The 16,246-nt window shown below is 38.2% G+C and overlaps 2 protein-coding genes and 1 pseudogene across 8 annotated transcripts; 2 read left to right on the top strand and 1 right to left on the bottom strand.

Moving 5' to 3' along the window:
• The first annotated feature begins 836 nt into the window (after positions 1 to 836).
• LOC146146690 (tubulin alpha chain-like) lies at positions 837 to 1,903 on the top strand (annotated as a pseudogene).
• Positions 1,904 to 4,601: 2,698 nt separating this feature from the next.
• On the bottom strand, positions 4,602 to 12,687 carry LOC146146689 (uncharacterized). 5 transcript variants are annotated; one of them, XM_083388682.1, is made up of 5 exons: positions 11,526 to 12,687; positions 9,552 to 9,925; positions 8,670 to 8,784; positions 8,124 to 8,287; positions 4,602 to 5,087 (listed from the first exon to the last, which is right to left on the bottom strand). In XM_083388682.1, the coding sequence occupies exons 1-4, from the start codon at positions 11,538 to 11,540 to the stop codon at positions 8,273 to 8,275; spliced, it is 519 nt and encodes a 172-aa protein (XP_083244808.1). In that variant the 5' UTR covers positions 11,541 to 12,687; the 3' UTR covers positions 4,602 to 5,087; positions 8,124 to 8,272. The 5 variants fall into 5 exon arrangements, 2 of the variants coding, with proteins under 2 accessions (XP_083244808.1, XP_083244809.1); XM_083388683.1 differs by lacking the exon at positions 11,526 to 12,687 and adding an exon at positions 11,444 to 11,503; XR_014494849.1 differs by lacking the exon at positions 9,552 to 9,925 and having other exon boundaries at positions 11,526 to 12,645.
• LOC146146688 (tubulin alpha chain, testis-specific-like) lies at positions 11,504 to 15,566 on the top strand. Of its 3 annotated transcripts, XR_014494846.1 has the most exons (7): positions 11,504 to 11,628; positions 12,590 to 12,812; positions 14,081 to 14,185; positions 14,255 to 14,451; positions 14,521 to 14,920; positions 15,105 to 15,298; positions 15,361 to 15,502. XR_014494846.1 is itself a non-coding variant. In XM_083388681.1 (6 exons), exons 3-6 carry the CDS (start codon positions 14,383 to 14,385, stop codon positions 15,494 to 15,496), a joined length of 897 nt encoding a protein of 298 aa, XP_083244807.1. In that variant the 5' UTR covers positions 12,610 to 12,812; positions 14,081 to 14,185; positions 14,255 to 14,382; the 3' UTR covers positions 15,497 to 15,566. The 3 variants fall into 3 exon arrangements, 1 of the variants encoding a protein (XP_083244807.1); XR_014494845.1 differs by having other exon boundaries at positions 14,521 to 15,298; XM_083388681.1 differs by lacking the exon at positions 11,504 to 11,628 and having other exon boundaries at positions 12,610 to 12,812; positions 14,521 to 15,013; positions 15,100 to 15,298; positions 15,361 to 15,566.
• Positions 15,567 to 16,246: the final 680 nt, after the last annotated feature.

The raw sequence follows: 16,246 nt of genomic DNA, 5'->3' as shown, positions 1-16,246 counted from the left end.
TTACGTATCATACGCAATATATTTGAAGGTCACGCAACATATCGAAAACTTGAAAAAGGTCGCGAGAACAGTAAGGTTGGGAACCACTGAATTCTATGAACTCAAACATGTAACTACGGGAAATCATCATTTGAGAAAATAAACTGCGAAAGCATTGCGGTAAATATCCGACGCAAAAAGTCGTAGTTTATCGCCCCTTAGTTGCAGTGATTCCAAAGTATGGGGGGTGGTTTGTCGTTCTTTACAAACGAATTACTTTACAAATATTTAAACTGTTGCCGGTAAACACATCAATCTCCCCACGCCCATTAAATAGAACCCGGTAACCCAGAGAGATGAACACATTATTTACAAGCCCTGAAAATATCAGACTTTGTGTCAACATTATCTTTGCACGGAAGATCCGAGTGGGCGGCCGACTACAATAAGGTTTGACCAGCTTCGCCAAATTACATTCGCCTTTCGGTTTTTGTGTCGCACCCGTGGCATTGTTCGGTATGAAAAGGCGCGATCAGTCAGGCGTAGTCCTTCCACGCGGGTTCTTTGAAAGGCTTTATTGGTATTGCCATGGAGTGAGTAGGTCGCGCGATGCTGCAACAATTTCACGTCGGGATGCCGCGCGAAGTCGACCAATCAGATTGAAGGATGCGCTCGTCTAGCTCTGAATTGTCAAAACTCCATCAACAAAATAGCACTCGAGAGCGCGCGCGGCGTGAAGCCTCTGTTTGCTGTATTACGCCACGCGAAAAACGCAAAGATCCCGCCAGTTTCGCAACCGCCCGCGATATATAACCCACACGGCTCCCTCACGCCTTAACAGTTCAGCGGTGATAAAGCTCGTAAAATTGCTGTAAAACCCTGTCTCGGTCTGCAAAGCTGTTGTTTGTATATTCTACTATGATCAACCACATCAACTATCAAAATGGTGAGCGTGGCATTTTACGCTACCGTTTAAAAACAATATAAAATTGTATTGTTTTTATATAACACTGGCGCAATTTATTTATATTTAAAATTTAATTCAAACATATTCCGACTTATGTGGAATTATCCATATTTCATAACAGCGTGAATGCATGTCAATCCACGTCGGCCAAGCTGGAGTTCAAATTAGAAACGCCTGTTGGGTCACTTACGCCCCAGTGTTCTCGGCCGGAAAGCTTACCACGAGAAACTTTCGGTTGCCGAGATTACCAACGCTTGCTTCGAGCCAGCCAATCAGATGGTGAAATGCGATCCACGTCACGGCAAGTACATGGCTTGTTGCATGTTGTACCGTGGTGACGTCGTCCCAAGGACGTCAATGCCGCTATTGCAACCATCAAGACCAAGCGAACAATTCAGGTAAGTCTTATTACTTTTAGGTGTCTTGACTTTCTATAAACCATAGTTATTTCCTTATTTTTAGTTCGTGAATTGGTGCCCAACTGGCTTCAAGGTTGGAATCAACTACCAACCTCCAACTGCTGTTCCTGGTAGCGATTTGGCAAAGGTGCAGCGTGCAGTTTGCATGTTGAGCAACACAACTGCCATCGCTGAAGCCTGGGCTCGTTTGGATCACAAGTTCGACTTGATGTACGCCAAGCGTGCCTTCGTCCACTGGTAAGTTACATTTGCTGAATTTACAGTTGCGTCTTAATATAAACTATCCCTTTATTGGCCGATATGTGTTTAGGTATGTTGGCGAAGAAATGGAAGAAGGTGAATTCTCAGATGCTCGCGAGGATCTGTCAGCTTTGGAGAAGGATTACTAGGAAGTTGGACTGGATTCAGTCAAAGGTGACGGAGAGGAAGATGATGATGAACTAGAACGTCAGCAACAAAACAACAAATCATTTTTCTTGCCTTTGTTTAAACAAGTAAACCACTTTTTATTTTTAACTTAAACCCGACGGAGATTTTGCGGTCTTCCTATCTTTTTATTGTTTCTTTCCCTTTTCGCTCTTTAAGCTCTTAAATACAACTGAAATCACCGATACTCAGTTTGTCCTGCCTTGCAAGTGAATGATAAGTTGCACATCAACCTATATTTAAGTAGGTGCTTCTATAAAGTTGACACGATTTCCATAGGATTATAAATTGATGCAATTCCAGCAATTGTAAAAGGAAGCTATAAATAACCAAATTATTAGCGGTGTTTTAGTACGATTCCGGGCATTTTATGTCCAATATCCTGTTTCTTATGGCAATATTTCGCTTAAAAAAGGATACCATTAAAAGCCATTTTATGAAACGCGAATGAGTAACTCGCCCGCTTCGAAAAGGCTTAATTCAATTTGCGTCGCAAACCAGCCACGATTCGCTTGCAATAAATAGCAATTACTGTCAAACGAAAAGAGTTAAACGAACAGTTGTTTTATCAAACATCTCAGTTTATATGTCTTTCCCAAATTTGTAAATTTTAATTTCCCAACTTGAAAAATTCTTCTGTACTAAACGCGCATCATAAGAATTTATAAGGAACGAAGATGTGCGAAAAATCAGCTTTGTGACCTTGACGCGCAGTCAAATTACTGTCAAACGAAAAGAGTTAAACGAACAGTTGTTTTACCAAAAATCTCAGTTTTTATTTCTTTCACAAATGTGTAAGTTTTAATTTTCCAACTTGAAAAATTGTTCTGTAATAAGCGCGCATCATAAGCATTTATAAGGCACGACCATGTGCGAAAAGTCAGCTTTGCGACCTTTAAAGCGCAGTCAAATTACTGTCAAATGAAAAGAGTTAAACGAACAGTTGTTTTACCAAACATCTCAGTTTTTATTTCTTTCACAAATGTGTAAGTTTTAATTTTCGAACTTGAAAAATTGTTCTGTAATAAGCGCGCATCATAAGAATTTATAAGGCACGAAGATGTGCGAAAAATCAGCTTTGCGACCTTTAACGCGCAGTCAAATTACTGTCAAACGAAAAGAGTTAAACGAACAGTTGTTTTACCAACAATCTCAGTTTTTATGTCTTTCACAAATGTTTAAGTTTTAATTTTCCAACTTAAAAAACTCGTTGGTACTTAGCGCGCATCATAGGCATTTAAAAGGTACGAACGTGGAAAAAGTCAGCTTTGCAACGGTCAGCGCAAAATTAAAATTACGGACAAAGTACGAAATGTAAACAAACAGTTTTTGTACAAGTATCATTGTGTTTATATCTTCTACAAATGTAAAAGTTGCTCATTTTTAACTGAAGTACACTTTGAGTACCGGTATACTTAAGACGTATATATGAGCATTAAAAAAACCACAGGCTCTCGCAGAAAATTGTCGGCTGTGCAGCTGCCAGGATGAAAATCTTTAACATGCATGGTTTAGTATGTTGAAATGTGCATTAATACAAAGCATTTTAACTTTTGACAAATATTGTGAATAGCAATATTTTTAGACGCAAGTCAATAACATGTTCTCATTCAACAAACCATAATTGTTTAGTTTCGTTTCGTCACACGTAGTTAAAACAATGCCTCAATGCAGCATTGCTAACAGTATTAAAACCTAAAAGAGATGGATTTTTTTAAAAAATATGGCCATTTTAAAACCAGGTTGACGTCGGAATTTTGTCCGAGGTGACCAACATGTAGTAACGCAAGCTATTAAAAGTATAAACACGATTGTATCCATCGCTAACAGTCATTACACCTTGGCACCATTTAGGACAGTTTTCATAGGAATCAGATGGAAACATACAATAATAACTACAAAGCAAAAATACATTAGGCAGAAAAATCTATAATACCATAGTATGAAGACCAACGACATAATAAAGCCAAATACGCAATAGGCCTAATACCCACGACAGAATAACATCTAAATCGCCTGAATAAGACACATACCCGCCGGAAAAAGTCCTAAATTCATCGAAACAGGGCGTTTAATGGCCAAAATAACGTATGAAACTGAAGGGAGAGGGTATGGGACGAACAGGGGCCATCGGCCGTTTTGGTGTCGACGCTTGGGCACCCTAGATGGAACGGTGCTGTTAAGGCTTCGCTGTTTTGACATCGATTTTTTGGCCCTGCTTAGGGTTAGAAAATTATTTTAGAGTTAAAATTATTAGAAGGGTTTGTGATGTACTTAGGGTCGGGGTTAGGTGAAATTTTGTATAGGCTTGGTTCTTGCAAGTTAAGTCTTATTCCGACGTATTTAGGACATATTTCGTTTATATGTTATTACGAGTATTAGGTCCTAGTCCCATTTTAGTCTTATTCCGAAATGTGTGATATTCCGACATCGATGTTGCTCTCATTTCGATCTTGTGGCTGGACCATTGGAGTCCTATCGGATACAACGAAGTCATAGGGGCAAATATAGTTCGAATCAATAGATAGCACGCTAAACCACTACAAATATGTGTGCTCAAATCACGTATTTAATTTACTGCGTTGTGCGGTGGATATATTGCTTGATTTTTAATCGTCAATCATAAAACAAGGAACGTCCCAACACGGACATAATTTGAATGTAGTAATTAATAAAATTATTTATTTTAATACAGCGTTCGGCCTCTTTTTTAGTACTAAGGACGAAACGCAAAATGTGTGAAAATCAGCTACCGGTAACAAAAATACTGTTGTTTGTAAGTAGGCTTAGTTTTTGTAGTCAACCAACACTGGAACACATAACCGTTGGTTTTTATTTTATTAAACTCACAGTTAAAGCACTAATTGAAAATATCTAAAAACCAGGCACAAAACCATAATCAGAGTGTAATAAAGCAGGAAACTATTTATATTTTTTTTTAAATTGCACAATGTGGTGCGTAATAAAAGTAGCATACGTAGTCCATAAAATCTTTCAATAAAATATCGCATTCCGGGTATTTTAGACAGCCTGTTGAACTATGACTCAATCAATGGCGCGATTTTGGATATGATTTTTCAAATCTGTTTATTTTACCGTGTGCAGTTTCAAGCGGCGATCACGAACGATTCTGTGAAATGATGCGGGGTAAATATACAGTAACCACCGTGCTAGAATAATTACACATTTCAATGTTTGTCCTCTTCTTCATCACTGTATGATTTTTTGCAAATACGCGCCACGAGTTCATTGCTAGTTGTTTCTCCTCGTTAGATGATTGAACTCGTTTGTCGACACTAGACAATACTAAAAATGTTAGGTATACCAATATTTCTCCTAAACTACTTGCAGGTTTTTATTAAATAGCCTTGTAGTTGTTATATATTTCAATAACTGCGGACTCAATTAGCTAAGCCGTTGTAAAAGATTATTGAAAAAAACATTTTCGAGTTCGGTACCTGGAAACCATCGGCCACGGGTTGGGAAGTGCTGGTATACATTAATGTTTTTGAATGTACAACACAAAATGGAAATTACCTTTTCTCTGACTTTCTTAAACAAAGGTTTGTTAGTGGGGATGAAAACTGAAGCTGTTTTTTGGAAAATTGGTGTAGACCTGATGCAGAGAGCTTTACCAATGATTTAAAGGTTACTTAACACTTCCAGGGACATAGTTTTACTTGCACTTTCACCTTACAAAGTCCTTCATTTTTGGGGTTGACTGAAATATTGGATCTAGGAATTATCTGTATATAAAATGCTATTTCAGGAAATAAAAACCTTTTTAATAATGAAAAACAAAAATATAAATTACTTTGGCCAGGCATGATAATATGTAATCGAATTATGTAATGATAAACTTAAAGCAGCTATTGATATTAAACAACTTAAGTTCAAAATTTTATTCAAAATCATGACTTGTACATGACCTTAATGGAGAAAGATAACAATGCAAAAATGTTAAAAATTAAGTTCAACTAAGGTAGTGAAACATGAAACATATAAGCAATTTAAATTTATCGGGCACTATTCCCTACAACTTTGCAACCTTATGCAGCAGCTATGTTTTATCAACTTGAGACCACTACAACACTTTTACAACTAAAAATATTCATGAGTTTTTATTAGTTTGGATGTATGCCTTCAGACCACCATGAACAGAAGGAAGTAACATATTTTCAGACCTTAAGATTTATATGCCACAAAATTGAAATTCACACTAAGATGTGGTTCAAAGAATGTGCGATGCACAGATATCTGATGTACATCACCAAATTTCCAGATGTGCAGACATATTTTGGCATAACTGAAGTTCTAAATCCTACCACAACCTTTTCTAAAGTGTGCAATTTAGTTATTGAGGTGTGCACACAAATTGTTTTAAAAATATTTGGTATGCATCTGCCACAGAATGAAAACTAGGTGCAATATGCACCATAACAATAGCCAAGTGTCAAAGTTAAATTTAACACCAAAATATGAGCTTTTCTTTTAATTTGTAATATTTCAAATATGTATATTACGATTACCTACTAACTATTTCTTGAGGACTTAATTTACATTATAATGGCGACCAAATTTTAGAAAATACAGTTGCAAAACAAATGTCATCTTATCTAATTCAATATTTCTTGGCATATATTTTGCTAACTAAGTTTATTATAATGAAGTAAATTAGCTGCAACTATTATTTTCTAGCATTGCAAATGAATAAATAAATAATAATATTGTCTTTTAACTAATAAAACTTTGGAATGGAAGTTAATAGCCAGAAACAGAATTATTAGCTTTAGCAACAATAAAAGTCTTGGCCCTGGTATAGTCCTACCACAGTGTTGAAACAATTATTTCAGCAAGGTGCAATATTTGCGTCAGGGTGTTGGTTGCTGTTTGGGTGAGGGCCACTGTGGAAAGCATGGGAAGTGCACCTGCGAGTTTTTTTCAACCTTTCAAAAGTGCAGCCCGAAAAAAATCTGAATTGCACCGTAAACATGTAAAACGTCTGTGCACCCCTATTTATACGTTTACAGTGCAATGTATGCAATACAGAGTGCATGAGAAAATCATAACGTGAAAGTCCGGAAATTTGAAAGCAGACGAAAGATGCACTTTTTTAACTTTGTTGAACCCGATTACCCGGTCACCCGAATTTTTTCGGCCGTGCACCCGCGTGATCTGTCATACTTTCCAGACTGGGGTGAGGGTAGTTTAAGTATTATTATTTAATAATATTGCTTTTAACCTACCCAAACCGAAACGCTAACCCGCACCCTAACCCAAACAATGTTCGCTGAGGTAGGCTTCAGCAACAATAAAAGTCTTTCACCTGCTATTTACTCGGTAAAATTATAAACATCGCATTAACTTGGTACAGTTATAAACATTTCCGCATTTATAATATCCGAAACTGTACAAGATAAAAAACTGTAGTCTGCATCGCTTGGCAACGTTTCGTTATGCATGGTTAGTCTGCGCATTCGCCGTTCGCCTGTATCCTGTTCTAATACAGTCCACTTGAAGCGTCCAAATTTTAACACATGTTCTAACATAGACGCTTCAAAGTCCCGAATTATTCTAATACGAGCGCTACAAGCGCTGAAAACAAATCGAATCGGGTGGCAGCGCCATGTTTGGCAATAAAGGCCCGTTTACACTACAGCTGCACCGAGCTGAGCAAAGTGTAATTTGCATTTAAATTCTATTGTGGCGAGCGTGTCACGCTTTGCTAAACTCAAACCCCATGCAGCAGCTGCAGCTAGCTTAAAGTTATGCTTTGGAGCGATTTCATGCTTTGCTAAACTCAAGCCCAGTGCAGCTATAGAAATACGTTACGTTTGGAGCGATTTTTACGCCCAGCTCGGCTCAGCGCAGCTGTAGTGAAAACAACTTCACGCCCAGCGCAGCTCAGTGCAGCTGTAGTGTAAACGGGCCTTAAGGCACGAAGCTTAAGTTGACCTTTTTTAAGTAGAAGGCAAGCAGCAGTTCGATTTCTACCAGCACCTCGTTTTGTGGCGCCCTGTGGGAATTTCACCAGCCAGGGCTAAAATGTGTGTGCGCCCAATTGCGCGTGCGGTGTATATGTTCGTATTACAGTTTGCTGTACAGTTTTATCAGCCAAACTAAAAATGTAAAGCTGTTATTAAAGTTTCACTTTAATCTGATCGTAAAACTTTCATTATCACTTCTGAGAAAACGATTTTTAAATAAAATCGCGAAATCCTATAAATATTAATTGCTTTTCTTGCTTTAATGTTTAATACATAGGGAACAGATTGGATCTACTAAACGCAATAACAAACTGTTAACAAATTACGCCATTTTATGGGACCTACTTGAAAAATTCCGGCTCATGTTTTGGTGATCCCGTTCTAACTGGAACATCTGACACGTTGCCATAGCGACGTGAGTGGTCTAAATTTTTCAGTGAACCTCCCAAAACTGCCATAACTGCTTTCCAATGGCTGTTCCCTGCCTTCGACACTTAGCAAAACAAAACCTACAACGAAATAAAATAATTTGCAAATGCAAGAGCATACCTTCAGTTCTCTACCTTTAAGTCAGGGGTTCTTAACCTGTGATCCGTGGACTTACAGAGAAACAAGTACATTGACAATAATGCTTTTGGTGCCTTCTGCTTGAATGTATTTAGACTCAATTTTACTTTCATATTAACGCGTAAGTTTGACCGAAAAACAGCAAGTTTTAAAATTATAATTGTTTTGTAGTTTTTTAAATTCTAATTGTTAAGTAATTTAAGACCCAGGTCCACGCGAACCGATTTTTATTTCAAAAACTGCCGTTAATTTAAAAAAATTGCATTAGGAAAAATTAAACGAACTAAAATATTGAGAGAAGTGCCTTACTTATTTTACTTTTACCTTGTTTACGTCATCAACTATGACGTATTGAAATTGTGCTGGCGTAACTGAAATACTGCAGATGTTATGCGGATCTTTGACTTGCATTAAACTTCGTTTCTGGAGTGATTTGAACCTATAAGTAGAAACACGATGAATAAACATATTGTTTTAAAATAAGTTCAACAGATGCCGATCCCAAACGCTATTAGCTTGGTTGTATGGTGTTCTGCTTTGGTAAAATGTCAAACTAAAGTTTTTTGTTCGGTAAAACAACTTTAAATTCGGCTCACTTTTTGAGAATTGCCATACAGAAACTTTTTATGATCTAATTACTTTCTTTCACAGATGGAAATACAATTGCACACTTCCATTCGACAATTGCTTATACTAAAAATATTTTTAAAAGATGTTTATCCAGCGGTAGACCTATATTTCCACCACTAGGTTGTGCAATAAAGGTAATCTTAAATCGTTCAGCAGCGCCGGTTTGGATGTATATGTGCGCAATAAAGCTTTTTTAGGTTAAATAAATATTAATTGAACTTATTTTTTTGTTGTAGAATAAAATCCCTGACACTAAATACAATTTCATATGACCTTCTTTTTAGGTGATATAACTATCGATTTTTTCGTCAAGTGCCAATACACTATTAAGTTAAACTAGATATGTATTCAAAAACCTGCAACGTATTCCATAATTTAATATACCAACGCGTAACCTTATAACTCAGAAATAAGTTTTGTCAAGAACTAAAACTTCTATTTCACATTACCGACAATATAATTGGGAAAACCTATTATTTGAAACGAATACGATTGACGAAAACATACAAAGTTAAAGATTTGCATTAGGTTAAACCAGCGCGGTATGTGTTTTTTGTGTGAATAATGGGGTCTTACCTTTTACTCAGTTTTAATTCGGTGAGAGCTGTACCGTCAGATTCAGCACCCTTGACCAAGCGACTGTATGTTGCGAGACCGAAAGCGCCTTGCCTAAACAAAGGCTTATCGATTGCACTTGCCAGCAGTGTACGCCAGGCAGCTGGATGGCCTAATCGCTGTGATTCGAATGTAGCCAGGGCAACAAATACACAAGTACAAGCCACAGCAGACAACATACGAAGCCAGGCTCGTTTGGATGATAGCTGAAAGCAGTTTTGGTCTGCTGGTTGCTGGGCGATTACACCGCACCCATGTTTGCCGAGCGATAAGAGGCCAAACAAATTGGCTTTGTGCTTTCTTTCCCGGCGGTACGGCATGTCGCAGCAAGACACCTAATACGTACAAGACCTGCTTTTTAATATGCTCTTTAATTCGCGTTACTTAAGCCCTGGAAATGCGGATAATTGCTTGGGTGAAATCGTGTAAACAAAGCTATCACAGCGATTTAAATTCGAATTTAAAAGAGTGGTCCTTTTTGTAGAAAACCTTTAAATTGAAACGCTCTTATAATAATGAATTCAAGCATTCGAGCAACGCTGCGTAATTACATTACACAACTTATCGTATGACGGCGTCGTTCGCTTGACACAAATTAAAATCCCAGTTGATTAGATTTGATACAATTCAGTTCGGTATCATGTGTCGCTCTTTGATACCGCCCTGCCAGCTTTTTAAGGGGCTTAAAGTACGACGTACTTAACAACCTTCTAGTGACCGACTGAGTGCCTAGTTGCTGGAAACAGACTAATATCGATTCCATGTCAGGAAAAATTTCGTGCTGTGGTATAAATCGTGGCTTAGGTCGAGCAACACACGCTATGTTATATGAAACACCATCCATTATAATCGGAACGATCAATTTTAGACTATGGCTACATGCACATTTTTCATTTTTTTAAACCTTTCCATTGATATCTACCTGACAAGATGTTTTACCGTTATTTTATATTTGCAATGTTGATCCAATAAACCGCTAATAATGGTCTCCAGTTGCTTTTTGACACTATTATTTTATTGCCGTAAAGTAAATACCCTTTGATTTCCATCTTGTTTGTAATATTGGCTTACTTTTACTTAGGGATACAACACAGACAGCCCTACAAAAGCCTTTTGTGCTACAACCTATTTTGACTTATAGCTTTTGTTATAACCTGTCCTGTAGGAAATAGAATGGTGCCCTGCCCCTTTAAGTAAATTTGACGAAATTTTAATAACAATCAAATTGATTGCGTGTTATAAAAGCCGTCAGCTGTTAACAAAACCTGGGAACTTTATTATCAGGTTTAACTGTTTTTCGTCCTGTATTTTAATCTCTTAAGCTCGCAACTCAGGGCACAGTCTGAAATATTTTAATATATCCAATTTTGAAATCTACATTCAGTAATCAAGTCTAGGCACAACTTTGAAGTCTTAAACCTTGTCTGTGAATAGAAATAGATACAACTAAGAGGACAAGAAATGTACAAGGGCTATGTTTGATAAGTTAATCCCCAGGCGCAATTTTGGAACATGCTAATTGTGGGTTATTATTGGTCACTTAACTACACAAGGTATACTCAACAGTTATATAGAGTTAGTTATTTCCACATAACTTAACAGATTTCATAACTTAATAGCTTCAAACGAAACGTGATTATCAACTAATGGTATTATTTGCAACATTTGACAAATGGCAAATCAAATTATTTGTTATATATGTAATCCTAAAACCCCAAGAATGATAAATAAGGTCTTTCCAAACGCGCATTACCCGAAAAACAAATAAAACTTACGTGACGTTCAAATAATTTTCAACCAATAACATTATCTAATTTAGAACAAATAACAACCAATCAAAAGCCTTAAGTTACCTAAATCTTGTTCAATCAGGGCCGAAACAACACTGTTTACTATTACGTCATAGTCGCCCAGACACATCAGACAAACACTCACGAGTTTTCCGCACATTCAGTGGTGAAGTCACATCGTAAAGCTGTGTCTCGTTCCTCTGCGCAAATTTGCTTGAAAATCTTCGATCTACTAATTCAGAATAATGGTACGTTGACTTGGTATGCTTTATTTTGTTGCTAATACTTGTGTTGTAAGTTTTAAGGTTGATTTAACTCTATTCGTCGTAGTTAAACAACTGTTTTGCGGTGTACAGTTACTGAGAGCTAGCTTAAAAGTACACTTTTAGACTTATCTAGGCGGCGTTAATAATGGCTGCTGGTGTTTCACCGCCTATTTGTTCACACAAAGTATCAAGTGTTGAACGGTCATTTTTAACAAAGTTGGATGCTATTTTAACGCAAAATGGGAAATGTTCGCTTATAAAATGTCGAAATCTAAACATGCAAATACTTGGCGCTGGTTTTCTGCCACTTTTTTAAAGTACAGTACCAAAACGAGTTGTTAAAATTGAAATTTCAAGGAAGAAATAAATATGATAACAATACTTGACCAACTCAAACGCGAACTCGCACCCAAATAATTTTAGCAAAATAAACCCACCGAACGAAAAAGTAGGATTCAAGTAACGTTTTGTTCACGCAAAGTTGCGAGTACTGAACCGTTGGCGATTTTTAACAAAGTTTGATGCTAAAATGGGGATTGTCGAAAATAAATCGCCAATAATGCAAACATCGGCACTGGTCTAGAATCCTACCACAATGGACGTTATTAGGGTTTGGATTTAGGTAGGTTAATCAATATTATTAAATATTAATACTTGACTCACCCAAACACTAACCGAAAAAACCCAAAACAATGTGCGTTGATTTAATAATTGTTTTAACGCTGTGCTATGATTGTAGACCAGCGCCCAGAAATCAACTTACGGGAATATTTCTGCATTATATTTTTTATGCTGTGTTGTATACCTTAACAAAACTTGACTAAACGCGTCCAGGTTCCTAGCACCGCTTTATAACACGGCTGCGGTTTGCGATATAGATATCGCGTGCGAATGAAACCCCAATCAATAACTTAGGGCGCAAATGTGTCTTTAACATTTCTAGCGTGAATGTATCTCAATCCACGTCGGCCAAGCCGGAGTCCAAATCGGAAACGCCTGTTGGGAGCTTTACTGCCTCGAACATGGCATTCAGCCCGACGGTCAGATCTCCAGCGATAAAACTATCGGCGGCGGCGACGATTCTTTCAGCACTTTCTTCAGTGAAACCGGAGCGGGAAAGCACGTGCCGAGAGCCGTGTTCGTCGATTTGGAACCGACTGTTGTCGGTTAGTGAATAAAACATGTTTTATTTTCACAATAACCTTTTTTCCGCAGATAATTATACTTTGTAAGGGTTTCATTATTACAGGTTTGACATTGAGTTGGATGATAAATGTTCAGGGTTGATCAATTTCCGCTGTGGTTTGGAAGCAGCTTCGACAAGTAAAAGTTAAACATTAACTTGAATTTATGCTGTAACGCAAAGCTTATTCAAGCATGTTAATTCATTTCCGCTACTCGTGGGTATGACGTCACAGTCACGCGGCGCGTTTTGGCCTCCTTAAACAAAGAACGGCGACCTGGTTTTAGTTTACTTCCTCCCTTTTGTGTCAAGCAAAGAAATAAGGGAATTTAATCGCTTTAGTTCTACTTTTTTTTAAATTGAATTTTTGGTTTTAAGTGTCAAAAATTTTTATTTAAAAGGATACGTGACGTATTAGGCACACAAAAGAGATTCGCATATTACTTGCTTTCACAGAGTTTTAGTCACGCGATGCAACATGCCATAATATGCATAACGCTTTTAGATTTGCGCACATGAGAAAACTGTTCACTGAGAAGGTAGCGAAAGAGCTAAGCTCACTTATTTAATATTCACGTTAACATCGTTCAAACCAAAAAATTCACAAAAAGTGTAATTAAATTAATACAAAAGGTCGCAGACTGAGAAGTTTGCGAAGCGTTCCCTTAACCTAATATTGCCTGTTACTCTTTTGGCTTCTTTAATTTCGGTTGCCAACAATGGCGTTTTGACGCATTTCTAGCAGGCTGGGCTTCATTTATTTTTAACAGATTCCAACGTTAATATATTCACAAGTAACAACTAACATTCGGTGATTTCGTAAGCATTTGACGGCACAAAAGTTATCATTTCGTTCCGGATCGTTTGTTGCGCAGGCCTGATTGCCAGCATTAGGACAAATAAGGGAAATTTCGAACTGTACTATGGAATAACATAACGGTGACTGTGTTACGTTGTGTGCCACTCCATATCCTTTCACTAGTAAAGTTTCAAAATGCAAAGTTTCTTGGCATGAAGTTTTACAACCACCTTTACATACAGTCCACTAAACACCCTTTGATAAAGGCTACGTTATTGAACCAAAAAACAAAAAATAATTAAAATGCATAATGCTTAGATGTCTGCTTGGAAAACAAACAATAGTGCATACTTAATACCTAGGAAGACTGTATGGGCACCTATTTTGTTTTACTCATCAACATGACATTCACCCGTGATTACCGAATATACCTAATCGTGTGTTAATTTCAGATGAGGTCCGCACCGGAACCTACCGCCAGCTGTTCCACCCCGAGCAGTTGATCACCGGCAAGGAAGATGCCGCCAACAACTACGCTCGTGGACATTACACCGTTGGTGAGTTGCTGCCTGCACGATTTGCTTTTCTGCTTACTAGAAGGTGAACTGATAAATGTTTGGTTTCAGGAAAGGAAATCGTCGACTTGGTCCTCGACCGCATCCGCAAGTTGGCCGATCAGTGCACCGGTCTCCAGGGATTCCTCATCTTCCATTCCTTTGGAGGAGGAACCGGATCCGGGTTCGCGTCTCTTCTCATGGAGAGGTTGTCAGTCGACTACGGAAAGAAGTCCAAGTTGGAGTTTGCTGTCTACCCATCACCCCAGGTAAAACAGAATTCATAGTTATTGTCATTTTTTTCTCTGGACAGTTTATATAACGTTTCCTTGTTTTAGGTTTCAACCGCCGTTGTTGAGCCATACAACTCCATCCTAACCACCCACACCACTCTGGAGCATTCCGACTGTGCTTTCATGGTCGACAACGAGGCCATATTCGACATTTGCCGCCGAAACCTCGACATCGAACGACCAACTTACACCAACCTGAACCGTCTCATCGCCCAGGTTGTGTCTTCAATCACCGCTTCTCTGCGGTTTGATGGCGCTCTCAATGTCGATTTGACTGAGTTCCAAACCAACTTGGTGCCATACCCACGTATCCACTTCCCATTGGTCACTTACGCCCCAGTGATCTCGGCCGAAAAAGCTTACCACGAGCAAATCTCTGTTGCCGAGATCACCAACGCTTGCTTCGAGCCAGCCAATCAGATGTTGAAATGCGATCCACGTCACGGCAAGTACATGGCTTGTTGCATGTTGTACCGTGGTGACGTCGTCCCTAAGGACGTCAACGCCGCCATTGCAACCATCAAAACCAAGCGTACCATCCAGGAAATTATAAAAACACACTTTATTTCTTATATTTCCCGTAAACTTTCTTATATTTTCCGACTTGTCTCAATTTTCTTTATTTACAGTTCGTGGATTGGTGCCCAACTGGCTTCAAGGTTGGAATCAACTACCAACCTCCAACTGTTGTTCCTGGTGGTGATTTGGCAAAGGTGCAGCGTGCAGTTTGCATGTTGAGCAACACAACTGCCATCGCTGAAGCCTGGGCTCATTTGGATCACAAATTCGACTTGATGTACGCCAAGCGTGCCTTCGTCCACTGGTAAGTTGCTTTGGCTATCATTTATTTTTGATTTTATACTGATGACTGGATTGTTTTTCCAGGTATGTTGGCGAAGGAATGGAAGAAGGTGAATTCTCAGAAGCTCGCGAGGATCTGGCAGCTCTGGAGAAGGATTACGAGGAGGTTGGAGTCGATTCGGTCGAGGGCGAAGCTGAAGAAGCCGAAGATGAATATTAAACTCGCGTTTTTCAATTCGCCTTGAAGAAATAAAAGTTTAACAAACAAAACGTCCTTGTTTAATTTTGCTCCATATGTTTGGTTTTGAGCTTCGTGTTGTTGCAAGTCCAAAGTGCTTTTATCGCTTGAGTGAATCATTAACTTGATGCTTCGGGTCGATTAAAACTGACTCCTTAAGTAAAGTATAAAGAGTTAAGAAAAGGAATCTTTGTTATTTAAACTCTCATCTATTTAGTGGTTGTCGTCACCCGCAAGATATTGGGAACCAATAAAATATAACCAATTAGGAGCAAAAGCAACCGACCGTCACCATTACAGTTTTTAATTAATGAAACAAGCGTAGCTTCAGTCAAACAATGTATAATAAAAATAGTAGAACCCTCAAACTTTATCTTGTGCAAACTGAAATCCAGACATTTTAACCAAATTTTAATACAATCCGTCTAAATTTTTTTCCAATTTTGAAATGTGTTTTTAATTGACCCTGGTTTACGTATCATACGCAATATATTTGAAGGTCACGCAACATATCGAAAACTTGAAAAAGGTCGCGAGAACAGTAAGGTTGGGAACCACTGAATTCTATGAACTCAAACATGTAACTACGGGAAATCATCATTTGAGAAAATAAACTGCGAAAGCATTGCGGTAAATATCCGACGCAAAAAGTCGTAGTTTATCGCCCCTTAGTTGCAGTGATTCCAAAGTATGGGGGGTGGTTTGTCGTTCTTTACAAACGAATTACTTTAC

Source organism: Ascidiella aspersa, chromosome 4, assembly GCF_963924565.1.
Source record: "Ascidiella aspersa chromosome 4, kaAscAspe10.2, whole genome shotgun sequence".
In the NCBI taxonomy this organism is placed as follows: Eukaryota; Metazoa; Chordata; class Ascidiacea; order Phlebobranchia; family Ascidiidae; genus Ascidiella; species Ascidiella aspersa.
Note: the sequence above shows the minus strand (reverse complement) of the source record. Positions and strands in the feature narration are given on the sequence as shown.

Excerpts from the sequence above, each read along its gene's own strand:
- LOC146146689 (XM_083388682.1), bottom strand. Across the intron at positions 8,785-9,551 it reads GAATTAAAACTGAGTAAAAG|GTTCAAATCACTCCAGAAAC; the intron begins GTAAGACCCCAT and ends TTCTACTTATAG.
- LOC146146688 (XM_083388681.1), top strand. The coding sequence starts at position 14,383 with ATGGAGAGGTTGTCAGTCGACTACGGAAAGAAGTCCAAGTTGGAGTTT. Across the intron at positions 14,452-14,520 it reads CTGTCTACCCATCACCCCAG|GTTTCAACCGCCGTTGTTGA; the intron begins GTAAAACAGAAT and ends TCCTTGTTTTAG. Across the intron at positions 15,014-15,099 it reads CATCAAAACCAAGCGTACCA|TACAGTTCGTGGATTGGTGC; the intron begins TCCAGGAAATTA and ends ATTTTCTTTATT.